Here is a 17,825-nt window from a genome sequence, read left to right on the forward strand (position 1 = left end):
GTCGGGGTTGGCAGCCACTGCTGGGGTTTCCACCTCAATGTAAACACCCTTCAGGAGAGACGACCAGAGCGAGAGCCGAGACTGAAGGTTCTACCCTAGCTCTCCTAACCTCGACATCCACATTTGTAAAATGGGGAAAACCTCCGGTGCGGTAGCACAGAGCTGGGAAAGGGATATCAGATGAAAACATGTGGATGGCAGGCTGGTTCACCCTTGTAGAGAAACAGCCGGCCAGTTTTCTTTTTCCATCTTTAGTAAGCAAGTAGAATGCTCACCTCTTTCCTTCTGCCCACATCAGGTACTTTTCCGGGAATGTACAAAACAGCTGGCTTCCCTTAGTGAAGCAAGAGAGGCTGGACACCAAAGCCAGAGATTGGGGGTGTCTGAGCAATGCTTTCCCTACTCAGGCTGGAAAGAAGCCTCTGGACCCCTCTTATGGCCCACCCAATATCCCTAACCTTTGGTGCTGTCATTCACTCACATTGCCGCTTTCCCTTCTTCATTTCCTGCCTCACCCAGCTTAGATTCCATGACTCATTATTGCAAACAACTTCCGTGCTCTCCCATCAAAGGTCCCACCCAGGCAACTCCCCTCACACTCACTCTGGTGACCATGGTAAGTGGAAATTCACACACGGACCAAGCTTACTGCCTAACTGTGTTGACTCATCTCCTGCGGGCACTGACCCCTCCCCAGCAGTCCCCACTCGTCCTACTACTCTATTTGCCTTTCTCCCTCCTAAAAGACCGTTCCATTCCTTTTCACGTCTCTTCTCATCCCCCTCTTCTCTGCCAATGATTGTCTTATTCTTCAAAAAGGAAATGGAGGCAATAAACCAGGAGCTTTCCGCTGCCAGGCTACCTCTATCTGGACCCACACCCCCACTTTCCCTCTGGTACCCTACTCCAAGGAAAAGGCCAACCCCTGAACCTATGCTCTGAACTCAAGGGCCTCACTCCTGTACCTTTCTCCTATATCCCTCTGTGTACTGGACAATTGAATCCAGCACATGTTGCCATCTCTATCCTTAAAAAACAATTCACTGCCTTGGCCCCACATTCCCCTGTAGTTATAGGTCCACTTTTCTGTTCCTCAGCACAGCGAGAAGACTTACTTAACAGCCCTCCCTCCACAGTCTGTCCTTAACCTACTCTAACTAGACTTCAGTCTCCCCCACTCTCACATTGAGTCCTCTCTTGTTTAGAACATCAGTACCTTCCATGTGGCCAAACTCAATGGCCACTTCTCTGTTCTCACCTAACTTGATCTCTTAGCATTCCCTACACTTGTCCCTTCCTCCTTCCCTTGGCTTCATGGTCCTTTTCTCTCCTGAAGGTCCACCAGCCTCACTGGGGTATCTTCTCTGCCTCTTGTTTGCCTGTTCTCCTCAGCTTGGCCTCCAGATGTTAAAATGCCCCAGTGCCCTATTTTGGCCCATTTCTTTCTTCCAGCTCTACTTTGTCCCTAAGTGACATTGTGCTGTACCTTCAAATAAAATCCATATACTGAAGACTCCCAACTGTATATGCCATGTTCTGGCTCTCCCTGGAACTCTAGACTCATATATTCTCTTACTCAACATGTCTACTGGATGTCCATCTCAAACCTGACACATTTGAAGAGAACTTTTGACTCTTTTCTCCCTCCTATCATCCCTAGGAATGCTCTACTTTCAGTCTTCCTCCATCCCCCCATCACTCAAGTCAACAAAATAGCCCTTGCTCCTATCTTCTTTATCATTCCCATATGTATCCCATCAGCTGGCCCCTTGCTTCTAGCCCAAAGCGGTCACCTTTCTTCACCTCCCTGCCACCACCCTTGTCACCAGCCATGCCACAGTACGTCCCCTGGGCACTGAAACAGCCTCTGAATGTGTCTGTGCTTACAACCCATTCTAATCCATACTCCACAGGAACCACTTCTCCCTTGCATAAAATTCTCCAAAATGCCTCCATCATCCTTGGGAAAAAAATCAACTTGATTTTCCTAGTTTAAAAATCCTACATTACCTGGCCCAGCTCAGCACAGGACTTGGGGCCTAAATCTCATCAGGTTGACTGATAAAAGATTCAAGGAGTTCTTTCGACGGAGGACACTTGTGGGTGTGAGTGTATCCAAGATGGGTTCCAGGAGGAAGGGCCTGGGAAATGTTGCAACGCATGGGGAAAGAGTGAGGGGAGGAAGGGAAGAGGGGGCACCTCTCTTTATAATCAGACTCCAGCTTGGAGAATGTCCCACTCCCAAGAGCAGCCTAATTGCCAACACGGTATCATCAGCAACAGGGCTATGGGCAGTAGAGGATCACATTTCTCCAAAGGCAGAGCCTGGGGTCTACTAGGATGCCCTTGGTTGGCTGGTGGGGAGAGGTAGGTCTGGGGGTTGTGGAGAGGGAAGAAGAGGAGGAATAGCTGCCATTTTGCAAAACTCAGTAGAATGCCTACAGCTGGGGCCAAGCAGGGGAATGGTGGCTAAGCCATGGAAGCTGAGCTGGGAATCACGTGTCCTTGGCTGACATGGTGGGATGGGGAACCTCAGAACCCTGTGGGCGCAGTCCTGCAAATAGGGCCTCAGCTGGGCTCCACCATCCCAAGGCCAAGTGCTCTGCACTTTCCCCTCTTACGTCCATCTATACCACCCAAACAAGAAAGTGCAAGCCCCCTCACCCCCTCCGTCCATGGGAAAACACGCGGAGGTAGGTCTTACTGTTGTCCAAGTGGTTGGCCTTAATGATCTTCTCTGAGTAGTCAGAAATACTGGAACATTCAATCTAGAAAGGGCACAGAACAAAGGAATGAGGCATAAAAAGATCACAGCATGTCCAGTACCAATTTAACCAACGGAGAAGCTGAGCCTAGAGGGGTACAGTGACCTGCCCACAGCCATACAGTTATCTTGCAGCAGATTGAAAACTACAGAGCAGCCCTCCTGATTTGCAGACCAGTGGCTCTTGCATTGAATCTGTCTGCCTTTGTCATGAGGCTGATTTCCAGCCACTGCTTCACAGTGGAGGCCCTGGTGTCCAAGTTAGGAGATTCAGAAGGAGCTGGTAGGACTCCTCCTGGCCAGAGAATGGGATGAGGTTGCATAGCTCCTGTCCTCCTGGCGAAGGACATGGAAGGCAAGCCACAGCCAGAGCTGCTGTGAGTCTCCTGGGACATGACTCTCCCTACTCTCCACCCCTTAATCCTCTCTGTTCAACGGGGTACATTCCAGGGGAGAGAAATATCACAACAGGGACTCTGGGTCAGTCTTGAGATCCATCCCACTACACAGGTCATGCACAAGGTAAGCCTCACCCCTTCTGTGGTGTCCACCTTTGAGATAATTCCTTTTAACCTACAAAAATCTCCAAGCTCTCAAATTCTCCTAAGCAAAGGGCCAGGATATGTGAGAAATCAGCTGACCATCAGCTGAGAGCCGGACCTTGTGGGAACGGTGGGAGATCTAGCCCCAGACTGAGCCGCGTGTCAGGGGAGGGCCAGAGAGTGCTGGAGCCAGCACTTAGCAGCTGCCCTCACCTCCTTCGCTGGCCCCTCCCCACAGAGGCTGCCACTCACCTCCACGCTCTGGACTCCCCTCAGACTGCTCCCAGGACCTCCCAGAGAGTATTTGCCTAGGAACACCCGAGGGGGCTGCCCACAGACTCCACCAAAGCCTTGAGGATGGGTAAGGGCGCCTGCAGGGTCAGGAAGGGTGGCTCCATCAGAGAGGACAGACCTCTGTCAGGCTCAGGGCCCCAGAGGTTGGGCCCTTTCCTGGACCGCCAGTCCTATGGCCTCGATCCCACTTTCCTTGGGACTGTGTTCCTCCAATTCCTCCCCTTGCTCGCAATGTTGACCTCCATCTGCAAGAGGCTGAGGGGTTTCACAGTGAAGAATGCATGACCCAGGGCCGAGCAGCCTGGATTCACACCTGGCCTCAGCCATTCTCCAGCTGTGCCTCAGTTTCCTCATAAGTGAGGAAACAGCCCCTGTCTTACTTGGTCACTGTGAGGTAATCCAAAGCATGTGAACCCCTCAGAGCATTGATGGGCCCCCAAGCCCCAGCTCCCGGGTGACCTTAGAGCCCTCTTTCCTCTTTTCCTGTCCTTGCCTGTCCTTGCCCCCAACACCTGTTTTCCTTTTCCCCTTCTCTGTCTCTCTCCTTCTCCCTTTCTTTCTCCCTCTCTCACTCTCCCCTTCTCTCCCCCCCCACCTCTCTCCTTTTCTCCCTCTCTCACTCTCTCCCTCTACCTCTCTCCATCCCTCTCTCTCTCTTTCTCTCTCTCTCGAAAAGAACAGTGGGTAGAAGGGAGAGCTTGGAACAGGAGAAACTATGAAATGAGCCATAAGGAAAGAGGCCCCGCTAGATGTGGGAGCTGTTTATAAAAGAGCTGTGACAGCAAAAGACCAGGAGGCAGACAGATTGGGAGGGTTGGGATAGTCACCACAGCTGGGAGGGGCCGTGTGGGCACCTCCTGACAGCAACTTGGCTGGAGCGCTGGCTACTTAGAAACCAGTGAGAGGCAGCCCGGCCCTTTCACTCCTCAGACCTCGGCTACCCATGCCCCAGCCAGACAGGGGTTGAGATGAGGCCTCCCTGTCATCAAGCAGTGCCCAGCTGTGTAGTAGGAGCCAGAGGAAGGTTGGGAGACTTCCCAGAGCATCGGCCTCCATTTCTATCTGGATCGGCTGCAGCAGCCAGAGCAGCGAATTTAAACTTACCGACTTGCCCTTTAACGAGCTAAGGAAGGAGATTGTCTTGTTATTATCCTCTAGGGCCTCATCCCAACTATATTAGTATTAGACACTGAGCGTTGGTCATATGCCAGACCCTGTTCTAAGCACTTTACATATGTATTAAGCTCATTTATTCTTCATAATCACTCCATGGGCAAGGTTTTGTTGTTAGGGCCATTTTATAGATGGAGAAACCAAGGTACAGAAGTGAATTGTCCACAGTCACGCAGAGCAGAGATTCAAGCCAGAGCTCCCACCTATGACCACACTGCACAGCTTCTCAAGATGATGGTAGGACTAAGCACTCTAAGGTAATGATGACAGCGGCATGATTTCCAGAAAGTCAAAAATCCTTGGTAAATGTCAACATTTGTCAGGGCAAAGAGCCAGAAGCAAGGCCTGAGTGACAGGGAGCCATGAGAACTTGCCCTCACTCCTGAGAGTCACACTTGACGTTCTCTACTTCTCCTTGAAGGTGTGACCGCAGCAAGGGATGGACCCGGATTTGTACTTGTAGGAGGAGCAAGAGAAGGGGGGGAGGCAGGGACTGGCTCTACAGAAGCCAACAGGAGGGAAGGAGGGACATGCTCACCCCAAACACTTTCTTGGCCCCTGCTTTAGCAGCAAACATGGAAAGGATCCCGGTACCACTCCCAACGTCCAGCACTACTTTGTCCTTGAACACGTGCTTATTGTGATACATGGAGTTCCGGTAGGTGAGTGTCCGCACCTCATCCTTCAGCATTTCCTGTGGAAGGAAAGGAAAGGCAATGTCAGTGTATTCAAGCCACCCAGGAACACACCAAGGTCACGACTGGTGCCAGGACTGTCCTGCCAAATTTTTCAAGAATCTCAATGATGGGAATGTCTGGCTGGCTCAGTCAGGGGAGCCTGCGACTCTTGATCTTAGGGTCATGCATTTGAGCCCCATGTTGGGTGTAGAGATTGCTTAAAAATAAAATCTTAAAACAAAAATAATCTTGGGTGCCTGGGTAGCTCAGTGGGTTAAAGCCTCTGCCTTCAGCTCAGGTCATGATCCCAGGGTCCTGGGATCGAGCCCCACGTCAGGCTCTCTGCTCAGCGGGGAGCCTGCTTCCCTGCCTCTCTGCCTACTTGTGATCTCTGTCTGTCAAATAAATAAATAAAATCTTTAAAAAAAATTTAAAAATCTCAATGATGTCATTAGCCCAAGCTGCGGGAGAGTACCATAGAGCAGCTGGACTAGGGCTTACCTGACACTTTCAAACAACTCCAGCCTTAAAACTCTCCCCAAGAAAGATAATTTTGTACTATAAGAAAAGACACTCATGTCCAGCCCTGGACCAAAAGCCCCATCTACCAAAGAACAAAAGGAAAGATCCGTGCAATGCAGCTTGAGGGATTTAAGTTAAACCTAAGCAGAATCTTCTGCCACGGTGAGAGAATTGTCATCCAACAGGTTATTAGAGGAGTCTTTGTGGTTTGTGTGTGTGCTCATACCTTTTTCATTTGCTTTTTTTAAAGAATGGAAAACATATTTCTTTGTCCACTGTTGGTTAAGTGTTTTGAGGCCAAAAAGAAAATAGGTTACCCCTTACAACTATCTCCAACCTAAGGAGAACATGATTGATCTGTGTATGGCGATGAGGCAGAGACCTTTGTCCACTCAAGTTATCAGCAAACACTTGTTTTTTTGTTTTTTGTTTTTGAGAGAGAGAGCACGCAAGCAAGGTAGAGGAGTGGGAGCAGAGGAAGATGGAGAGAAAGAATCTTAAGCAGGCTCCACACCTGACATGGAGCTCAATCTCACCACCCTGAGATCATGACCTGAGCCAAAATCAAGAGTTGGATGCTTAACTGACTGAGCCACCCAGGTGCCCCAAATGCTTTTGACTAATTCATTATCAATAGTATTGGGATTTATAGTACAATTTTAGTATAATGTTTAGTACAACTTGCAACAATAAACAGCACAAATTTTAAAGGCATGGTTAGGTGTAAGAGGTTTTTTTTTTTTTAATTTAAATTCAATTAGCCAACGTATAGTACATCATTAGTTTCAGATGTAGTGTTCAATAATCTATCAATTGCCTACAATACCCAGTGCTCATCATATCACTTGCCCTCTTAGATGTAAGAGTTGACAAATGTACACCTGTGTAACCACCACTATAATCAAGCCATAGAACATCTCTAACTCCCTAGAAAGTCCTTAATGCCCGTTGGTATTCAATCCCCCACCACCACCCAGATGATCAATCATCTAACTTGTATCACTATAGCTTCCTTCTGCCTTCATATAAGTTGAATCATATGGTATGTACACTTTGGTGTCTGGCTTGCTTTGCTCAACATAATAAGGTTTTTGAGATTTATCTACTTTATTGCACATATCCAAGGTTTGTCCCTTTTTTCTTATTCTTGTTGTTACTGACTAGTATTCCACTATATGGAAGTTCATCCACTCGTTGATGGGTATTTGGATTGGTACAAATAAGGCACGTACAAACACAGCTGAACAAGTATATTTGAGGCTATGTCCTCATTTTCCTTGGGTAAATACCTAGAAATGGGTTTCCTGGTAGCTGTTGAATTTCATAAGAAATCACCAGTTTTCCAAAATAGTTGCTCTAGTTCATGATCTCACCAGCAGTGCATTAGCTCTCAAGCTGCTTCACATGCCAGCAACTTAGTATTATCACTTTTAAAAAATTTTATTCATTCTTGGGATGCCTGGGTGGCTCAGTTGGTTAAGCAACTGCCTTCGGCTCAGGTGATGATCCTAGAGTCCCAGGATCTAGTCCCACATCTGGCTCCCTGCATGGCGGGGGGGTCTGTTTCTCCCTTTGACCTCTACCCTCTTATGCTCTCTCCTTTCATTTATCTCTCAAGTAAATAAAATCTTTAAAAAAATTTTTATTCATTCTTGTACATATGAGCTGGTATCTCATGGCAGTTTTAATTGCATTTTGCTTATATCTATTGATATAGATAACTTTTTCATGTGCTTATTGGCTATTCATGTAAATCTTCTATGATGTGTCTGTTTGAGTCTTTTGCCCACCTTTTTCTTGACCTATTTATCTTTCCCTTATGAAATGTAGGAATTTATATATTCCAGAAACAAATCCTTTGTCAGATATATGTATTATGAATATCCTCTTCCAATCTGAGATTTGCCTTTTCATTTTCTTGATGTTGTCTTTTGAAAAGCAGTTTTTAGTTTTGATAAAGGCCAAATTTTAGGTGTTTTTTTTTTTTATGATTAGAATTTTTGTGTTCTGTCCAACCTTTTTTAACCCCAAGTTCACAAAGATAGTCGTCTATGTTTTCTTTCAGAAGTTTTATAGTTATGGCTTTCACTTTAGGTCTATGATTCATGTCAAATTAATTTTTCCCTATGGTATAAATAAGGCATGTGAATTCATTTTTTTATACAAAACAGATTATGTAAGCACCGTTTGTAGAATAAACTATCATTTCCTCCATTGAATTACCTTGTCATCCTTGTTGAAGATCAATTAACTATATATTTGCAGCTTCTCTGATCTCTTCCATTAATATACCAGTTCAACACTAACTTGATCACTGTACCTTTATATTAACTTTGAAATAGTGTGAGTTTTAGTTCTTCTTTTACAAGGTTTATTTTAGAGCTTATGCATTTCCATCTATATTTTAGAGTCTGCTTGTGAATTCACACAGAACAACCCCCTGGAGTTGATTGGAATTGCGCTGAATCTATAAATCAATTTGGAGAGAATTGATACTTTACAAATATTGTCTTACAATCCAAGAACACTGAAACAGCCTTCCATCTATTTAGGTCTTCTTTAATTTCTCTCTGCAATGTTTTATAGATTTTAGAAATCTTGCATTTCTTTCATTAAATTTATTCGCAACTATTTTACCTTAAGGGATTGTATATGATATTTTAAAATTTTATTTTCCAATTGTTTTATGTCAGTCTACATATTGACCTTGTGTTTTTCAGACTTGTTTGCTTCACATATTAATTGTCTTATGATTTTTTTGGTAGATTCCTTTGTTTTTCTACGTGAAAACTCTTGTCACTTGTAAATTAAGACAATTTTACTTCTTTTTCCTATCTGTATGCCTTATATTTTTTTGTTCTTTCCTTTTGTTTTACTGAACTGGAAAGGACTGCCATGCAATAAAACATTGAATAAAATAGGAGAAGACAGGCATTCTTTCTTTGTTCCAGTAATATAAATGTCACCATTGAGCATAATGTTAGCTGTGGGCTTTCTATAAATGTCTTTTATCAGATGAAGACATTCTTTTCTATTTATAATTTGCTGAGAGCTTTTATCATGATTGGCATTGAATTCTGTCACATGTTTTTACTACATTTATTGAAATGGTATGTGACTTTTCTCTTTTAGTCTTGATAGTATGTTAAACTCCATAGATTGGTTTCGAATGCTGAACAAATAATTTGTCATGATGTATTATCCACTTTAAATAATGCTGTGTTTTATTTACTAATATTTTATTACACAAGTTTCTATCTATATTTATGAGAGATGTTAATCTCTAATTTTCTCTTACCATCTCTGGTAATAAGTTATGCTGACTGAGCTCATCATACAAGTTAGAAAATGTTCTCTCATATACTTTCTGAATAAGTTTGTATGATATTGGTATTTTTAGTCTTTAAATATTTGACATATAGGGGCACCTGGGTGGCTCAATGGGTTAAGCCTCTGTCTTCAGCTCAGGTCCTGATCTCAGGGTCCTGGGATCGAGACCCACATTGGGGTCTCTGCTCAGCCGGAGCCTGCTTCCCCCTCTCTCTCTGCCTGCCTTTCTGCCTACTTGTGCTCTCTCTCTGTCAAATAAATAAATAAAATCTTTTAAAAATATGTTTTACATATAATTCACCAGTAAAACCATCTGGGTCTGGAGTCCTTTCTGTGGGAAGACTCAATTTTTCAATAGATAGAGGTCTGTTTTAGTTTTTCATGCATTCTTACATCAGTTCTGACAAAGTGTTTTTCAAAGGAATTTATCCATTTCCGCTAAGAGATCAAATTTATGGGCATAAAATTGTCATAATACTCTCAAATTGCCTCTCAAATGTTTATGTTATCTGTACTGATGTCCTTGTCTTCATTTATGATACCCATTTATGATACCCAAATTATCATAAATAATTTAATCATAAATAATCATAAATATTTCACCTGACTTTTTCTTGATCAGTCTAACTAAGGGTTATCAATTTAATTAGTCTTTTCAAAAACTAACTTTTAGCTTTGTTGACTTTCTCTGTTGTTTTATGTCTACCTCATTGATATGTGCTCTCACCTTTATTATTTGCTTTTTCAAACTTACTTGGGTTTATTTGTTTTCTCTGCTTCATAAAGTAGAAGATTTGATCACTGATTTTGTACTTTGCTTTTTGTCTAATATAAGCACTTAAAGTTATAAATTTCTGGGGTACCTGGGTGGCTCAATTGGTTAAGTGTCCAACACTTGATGTCAGCTCAGATCACAATTTCAGGATCGTGAGATCGAGCCCTGCATCAGGCTCCACACTGAACATAGAACCTACTTAATATTCTCTCTCTCCTTCTCCCTCTGCCCCCCTCCCACTCTCTATACATAAATAAATAAATAAATAAATAAAGTTATAAGTTTCCCTCTAAGTTTTGCTCTTGTTTCATCCCACAAATTTCCATGTGTCTGTATCTTAGTTCAGACTGCTATAACAAAAAACCATAGACTGGGTGGCTTAGAAAACAAACATTTATTTCTCACAGTTCTGGAGACTAGAAAGTCCAAGATCAAGGTGCCAGCAGATCCATTATCGGATGAGGGCCTGCTTCATGGTTTGCAGATGGTCATCTTTTCCTCGTATCCTCACGTAGTGGAGAGCAGAGTGAAAAAGTAAGCCCTCATGTCTCTTTTTATTTTTTCAAGATTCCAGAATACATTATAAATGTATTTTGCTGATAGGAGGATAGATTATCTAATAAATGATGCCATAGTGCCTAACGATCTATATAAAAATATGGCTAGACCATAATCTCACAGGATATACAATTCTTAAAGATTAAGTATTTTTAAAAATAGAGATAAAATAAATATTTAAATATAAAAAAAAAACAAAAAATAACTTTAGCAGAATTTTTAGGAGACTGTATTAGTTTTTTATTGCTGTTGTTACAAACCAGCTAAAACAGTGATTTAAACAACACAGATTTGTTTTCACACAGTCTGGAGGTCAGAAATCTCATCCAGGTCTCACAGACTTAAAATTAGGTGTCAGCAGGTCTGTGTTTGTTCTGGAAGTTCTAGGACAAAAATCCATCCCCTTGCCTTTTACAACTTCTAGAAGCCTTTTACACTGCATTCCTTGTCTCATGGCTCCTCCCACCTTCAAAGCCCCAACTTCCTCACTGTAACCTCTGTCTCCATGGTCTTCACATCTCCCTTTCTGACTCTAACCTCATTTTCCTGCCTTCTTTCACTTATTGGCACTATCATATCATGTCTCCTTTTAGGACACTAATCCAATTCATGAGGGCTCCACTTTTATGATCCACTTACCTCCCCAAGGCCCTACCTCCTGATAACAATATACTGGACATTAAGATTTCAGTAAATGAATATTGAAGGGGATACAAACATTCAGTCCACAGTTTTGTGCTTTCACTATCATTTGGTTTGCAATATTTTCTAATTTCTCTTCTTATTTCTTCTCTGACCCTGTTTTCAGTGTTGCTTAATTTCCAAACAAGAGATTTTTCTTAATAATTTATTATTTTTGCTTTCTAGTTTAATTCCATTATGATCAAGATAATGTATTCTGCATGATTTCAGTCTTTTGAAATATATTAAGATTTGTTTATGGTCTAGGCATATGATCTATCTTAGCAAACATTTTATTGTGTACTTAAAAGTAATGAGTATTCTTTTAGTTTGTGGAAACAATGTTCTACAAAATCCTATCAGGTCAGGTTATTCAGTGGTATCATCCAAATTTCTACATTTTACTAATCTTGTGTGTGTGTGTTTGTTCCACCAACGATCAAGAGAGAAGTGTTTTTAAAAAATCTCTAACTATAGCTGGAGATTTGTATTTTTCTCCTTCGATAGATTTTGCCTCACATTTTTGAAACTTCGTGCACACATGTGTGACAACTTGGTAATGCGTCACCCTGGCTGGCTACTCTGCATTTCCCAGAATTCTCTTTCTACTATGTTACCAGTTAACGTTGGCCACGGAGAAGATTCTTGTGAGGTTCGAAAGGTAAAAAGGAGGCAGGAATCATTTTGTAGTGCACACGTGTCATTGACGATGTGTTGACTCACTTTGTTGGCATGAAGGAGCAGCTGGGCCTTCTTCCGTTTCTCTGTCTCCTGGGCTGAGTGTGTGTGTTTAGCTCTGTGGTGAAACACCCAGCCTCTATAGGACATGCTCACCACCAAGGCCAAAGGCAATAGAATGGGCATGTCTTTCAGTCTGTCCTCATAGGGTTCAAGGTTTTACTTACTCGTTCTAGCTAGTCTTGAGTTCCCCATATTTTACATTCATCTTCCTTTCTGACTACCTGCCCTGTGGACTTCAAGTTCCAGCATCAGACATGGAGACACAACCTTACACAATTACATGAGCCAATTCTCTGTGTGTATGTGTGTGTGTATATATATATATATATATATATATATATATATGTATGTATGTATATATCTTCTGCTGGATCAACTTCCATGGTTGAACTCTGACTGATACAGAATTTGATGCTAGGAATATCTCCTGAATATAATGATGTATTTTCTGAATTAGTTTTCAGTTATCTGGGATCTGATTAGAATTAAAGGCACTAATGCCTCTGTTGCCGCTGATAAGGAGGACACCAGTGGTCAATAGCATGAAATGGCAAATGAGTTACTCAAATATTACTTTAGATACCTGTAATAAAGTATTAATAAAGACCAGATTCTGGATGACTAAGTATTTGCTATCTTAGAACATTTTAGTCAACATAAGAGGCATAATGGGTGGGTTAGCTGGTTGGTTGCTACTAACTGTTCTTAAAAAAACTTGGAGAAAAAAAATGACCTTAAGAACTTAAATTCCCAGCTCAAGGTCTGCATATAGCACCCAAAAGCTTCTGTGATTTCCCTGGGAAAAACAAACACACAAACAAAAATGTTTCCTGTAGGTGCAGGGTCAAGATTTCCAAAAACTGAATCCAAAATCTAATCCTACGAGTGCCTGAATTAGAACACAAATTGCATTCCCATCCTTGCAAGGCCTCTTTTGTTAAAGTCGAGGCATCTGTTGGGAATGAACAGGATCCTAAAAATTGGAATGGAAACAGGAAACATATGATGAACGTGGAACCTCAAGTTCCTAAATTACAGAATCTGCTTTGCCAGTAGAAGAATCTTCTACCCCAGCCTGAGGGGGTTTGTTTACCTTTTCCTGAAGAATCATATTGGCCTCCCTTAAGGTAGTTGCTGGAAGTACTGCTGATTCCCCTCAGGACCTACCCCTGCTTTCTTTGCTGCTAGCTCTGTAACTAGATTCAACTCTAATCAGACCCCAAAGGGTGAGGTATAAAATGTGACTCATAAGGAGGTATTATACACTCCAAAAGAACTACATGGTATTTCTCATTTGTTTAGATTGAATCCTGGGGAATATGTATGAGGATGTGTATTAAGGCTGTGGGATCAATATGGAAGGAGTATAAGGTTGGATGGGGCCAAGTTTATTGATATGGATTCACTAAACAGAAATTCTGGATTCAGTGTTTTTTTTCTTAGAGGCTTCGAATGCCTGTAACGGTTGGTTTGTTTGGGTAACTGAAATACGGATCCAAGGTTAGCCTCCACTACACAAAGTCAAAATGCTAGATCTTCTTTGGTGTGCTGAAGAGAAAGGTATCCAAAGGCTTAGAAGATTGGAATGTTAGAGTGCATTTGTCATGTGAGACCTACTCACCAACATCACAGAACAGAACTTTCACCACAGTTGTGAAAAATAAGTTTGCAGGGGGAGTCCAGAGTCCTTGAGGAGCTCTCTGGTTGCTCTTTTCTATAGGTCAGAAATTACAGTGGGAAGGGCCACCATCAAACTGAGACCCCTAATGGCAATGGGAATAATATCAAACTGGGATTCTGGGGAAGCACAAGTCAAATCATAGCACCTAATCACCGTGTATTATCTGGGTGTGGTTACTACAAAGAACTTAGGAGCCAAAGCAGTATTCAGAACTCTGACTTGCAGAGCCCTATGGTGTTGGCCAGAGGTCTCTAGAAAAGAGATTATAGAGTGTCTAGAAAAGAAATAGCTGGGAAGCATACTGAATTCTTACTCGATCTGTTGAAGCAGAAAAATTATAGGTCTAGTGAACAGAATCACCAAATTGGTTTGGTGATCAAATTGGTTTGAATCACCAGATCTAGAGTCATACTGCTCAAATGATTCAGAGACTTGAGATAGTTAACAGACCCAGAACACTTGAATGAAGGAAAGGCCATGTTCTATGAAGAAAAACTCTGTTACAGTGCCAAAAATGGATGCTGTTAATCTTTCTTCCAGTGTTCACCAACTGGATCTGCAGCCATGACCACATTACAGTGTGACTACATTGGAGAAGGGAAAATAAACAAAGTTTTGAGAATTGCTGGGCACTGGCTCTGAGCTGACACTAATTCCAGGAGACCCATTAGTCCAGGAGACTAATTAAGACCCACATCCCCATTCAGGTGGCCTGTTTGCCTGTGAGAAAACAGAGATGGATCTTGGAGATTATCATAAACATAATCAGGTGGTGATTCCAATTACAGCAGCTGTTCCAGATGTTATTTTATTGTGTGAGAAAATCCATACAGAGTGTTGCTGGTTTGTTGTTGCTATCAGTTTTAGAAATTGATCCACCTATATTTCTTCAAATCACAGCTCCCATGCTTTTGAGGTCTTTAACCCCGAGCATCATTTAGCCTCTGTGTGTCAATTTCCCCTTCTGGAAAATGGAATGATAACAGTACCTGCTTCATAGGATTGTTGTGATGATTAAATAAATGTAGTAAGTGTTACAAAAGTGTTAGCTCTGGCTCTTGGTGACAACTGTCACCGTTTTCCTCCATGCAGGGAAAGAGTTGAAGATGAGCCATAATTGAGGAATGGAGGCGAAATAGGAGCAAAGTTTTTGGGATTCGTCAGCCATAGCTACAGTTGGAAGTCCTTACTGCCTGTCTTGATGGAATTAGATTGGCCCAGTGCCTCTGCAGATTCTGTTGTTGCTAAAGGGGAGCTTCCCAGATACCTGCCTTTAATTCAATGTTTTCCATCACTGCTTTGACCTCTTCTTTCCTCTAAGGCTCCAGACCACAAGAGTTTGGTTCAAAGATGCAATTTCTGGAAGAAGAGTTGTGACTTAGCAAGGCTTCCCCTGCTCAGCCCCTCAAAAGAGAGGCTCTCCCCTGTGCCTCTACCCCTGCTTGAATCATCCCTAGGAGAGAAAAGCCCAAAGAAGTCTCCAGACATTTCAGACAAGAGCCTGCCACTCTTTGTTGAAAACAATTCCCAGCCCCCAGCTGTGGATGCCTTTGTCTCCCAGCTTTTCTGCCTATTAAACACATGACAGCACATTGACTAATTGCTGGGAAATGAGGCCCTGAAGAAATCTATTTCAAAAGAACCTGTAGCAAGATTGTCAAAAGGAGAGAGCTGGCCAGGAGTGGGATCAGCGCCCAGGGCTGGGGGCTGGGAACACAGCTCCACTGGCAGGGATTCTTCTGGCTGCTGAGGAACCAAGCCCAGGGGCCGACTATTAAAGACTCTGGGAATTCAGGGGTGGGATTTGGGAGGTCATGGATCTGGCCCCCTCCCCTCTGAGCAGAAACCTCAGTAAGCACCCATCTGTCATTTCCTCTCCCATTCAAGTTTCCATTCCTCTCAGAGACGCCCCATAACAGGGATGGAAGAATAGGAGTGTCTGGAATCACCTCTTATTGAGCTCTTCATCCCCCAGGAGTGCCCTCCCCCAAACTCAACACTTCTTGTTTACATCTATAGACTAATCAAACCCAATCCACCCTGCATCATGTTTCCTAAACACTCACAGATCACTATTAATCAGCAAGCCGGCTGTGCTGCTGCCCAGCCCTGTGAGCATCTTGTTAATGATGGGAGAAGACTGCCAAGCTGCCAGCTCAGCCCTGGATGGTGAGGTGTGAGTCTTGTCCAGACTGAGGAGGCAAAGGCACTAGCCACTAGCTGTCTGGCATAGAACGGGGATCCCTGGTGCTTGATAATGAGAGGCGAGTAGGCCCTGTCTCAGAGTCCATCCATATGCAACCCCCCTTAATTTTTTTTATATCAGATGATCTTAGAAACCAAATAGGGTGGAGGGAAACCTCAAGGGTGAAGGAAGGCTAGGTAGCTGTCCCTACAAGAAGACCTATGCATTTCCCCAGAAGCCAGATCTAGAGATGGATGGCCTGCAGCAGCAGGAGGGATTCAAGGTAGGTGATCAGGAATACTTCCAGAGGCAAAGCATTGCTAAAACTATTCCAGGGCAGGTTACTAAGGAAAGAAATGTTATATGACCTAAGGATCATTTGCTCCACGTTTATTAGCTCAGTCTGTTCTATACTTACATATGTTTATGTTCAAGTTTGGGTTTTCTATCAATACATGAGACGGAGGGAAGCTGGTATAGTATTTATGTGATGCCCCTTGGTTTCTTCTCCCACTGGAGATGACACCCTCCAGGATGCCCAGCCATGTGCTGACCAGGCGTCACCTGAGTGATCAGATTAGCCGCCAGGTCAAGAAACCACAAATCAGCGTGTCATGCCGCTGGCTAGAGGCCAGAGAACTAAGTCCTGAGGGGATTATAGGAGTTAATCAAAGCAGAGGAAAGCGGGTCCCAGGAGCCGAAGGTGTGGCGGAGCAAGAACTTAGTTATTCAGAGGGAGGTGTCGCAGGACGCTCCATGGGGGAGTGGAGCTTGAAGACCGGGGAAGGATAAGCAGGATGTTCATGTCATAATTGGTTGGTTTCTAGTGGAGGGATTTCAGGCAAGCCCCAGGGGAGGCATTTTTTGGAATTGGCAGCTCCGCCTAGGAATCTACCTCATTGAAATAGGTACCCAGATCCACATGCCTGTTAGAATTTGGCCCGTGGGTGACACGTCCTCTAATTAGGGACAGGATAAGCTCTTGAAGATGTCTTTCTGCCTCCCAGAACCTCTCACAGGCCTAGGACAGGGCTCAGTGTGCCACCTCACCCTGAGGCACCCCTCCTTCACTCTCTGTCTCCACCTGGAATTGCAAAGGAACAACCAGAAACAAAGTCAAAGTTTCCAGAAAGAAAGACAGACTTGGTTTAAAGTCTATATGGCATGGCAGTCAGGGAGGAAGCCCCTGGGTCCCAAACGTGAAGGTTTCATCCTAGCTCTGCTACTTATTATCTTGTGACGTTGTGTGCAAACGAAGCAAGGAATGAGAGTTGACCTGGATTCTTAAGCTCTCACACCCCCGTGTACGAACTGGGGACCAATGATCTTGTACTCCCCCAAGTTCATTATAATAAATTTGTATTATAAGTCGGTGGGTTGGTGGCATCGGGGACGATGTGCCTCTTTAAAAAAGGAATACATGAAATCAAAACAGAAACACCAAAAGTAAATACTGAATAATACAAATTTGGTTTGTCTAAAAACAAACATACAAGTAATTAAAATTGGGGACAAAAATAATAATAATACCAACTTCATAGGGCTGACCTGAGGAATAAATGAGCCAATCAGGTACAATCTTAGAACAACCCCAGCATGCTGTAAGCACTCATTAAAAAGGGGGGAGGGAGAGTGGGGGGGTGCTGGCTATTATTTTTAAATACTCTTCTTGCAGTGACAGTGTTACCATTTTGTCACAGGGAGGGTGTACACAGGCATCTAGTTGAAAGAGGAGCTTTGAGCCTTACTTCGAAAACGCATTTGCAAAGCAAGCAGGGCTTTGTTCCCTTTTCAGTATTTCTTCATACGGTAAGGGGATAATAGAAATATTTTCTTCATAGAGTTCTTAGGAGGATTAAGTGAAATGATACGTATAATGTGCTTAGAACCGTGCCCGGCACC

The 17,825-nt window shown here is 43.2% G+C and overlaps 1 protein-coding gene across 1 annotated transcript in view; it reads right to left on the reverse strand.

Moving 5' to 3' along the window:
- Nucleotides 1-17,825, reverse strand: part of PRMT8 (protein arginine methyltransferase 8) — a 103,677-nt gene that overhangs the window by 34,767 nt on the left and 51,085 nt on the right. Inside the window, exons 3-4 of the mRNA XM_046011645.1 lie at nt 5,312-5,467; nt 2,705-2,768 (exon numbers count right to left, since the gene is read on the reverse strand). Of these exons, the coding sequence (XP_045867601.1) occupies nt 2,705-2,768; nt 5,312-5,467 (220 nt within the window). The remainder of the gene's footprint in view (nt 1-2,704; nt 2,769-5,311; nt 5,468-17,825) is intronic.

Source organism: Meles meles, chromosome 7, assembly GCF_922984935.1.
Source record: "Meles meles chromosome 7, mMelMel3.1 paternal haplotype, whole genome shotgun sequence".
NCBI lineage: Eukaryota > Metazoa > Chordata > Mammalia > Carnivora > Mustelidae > Meles > Meles meles.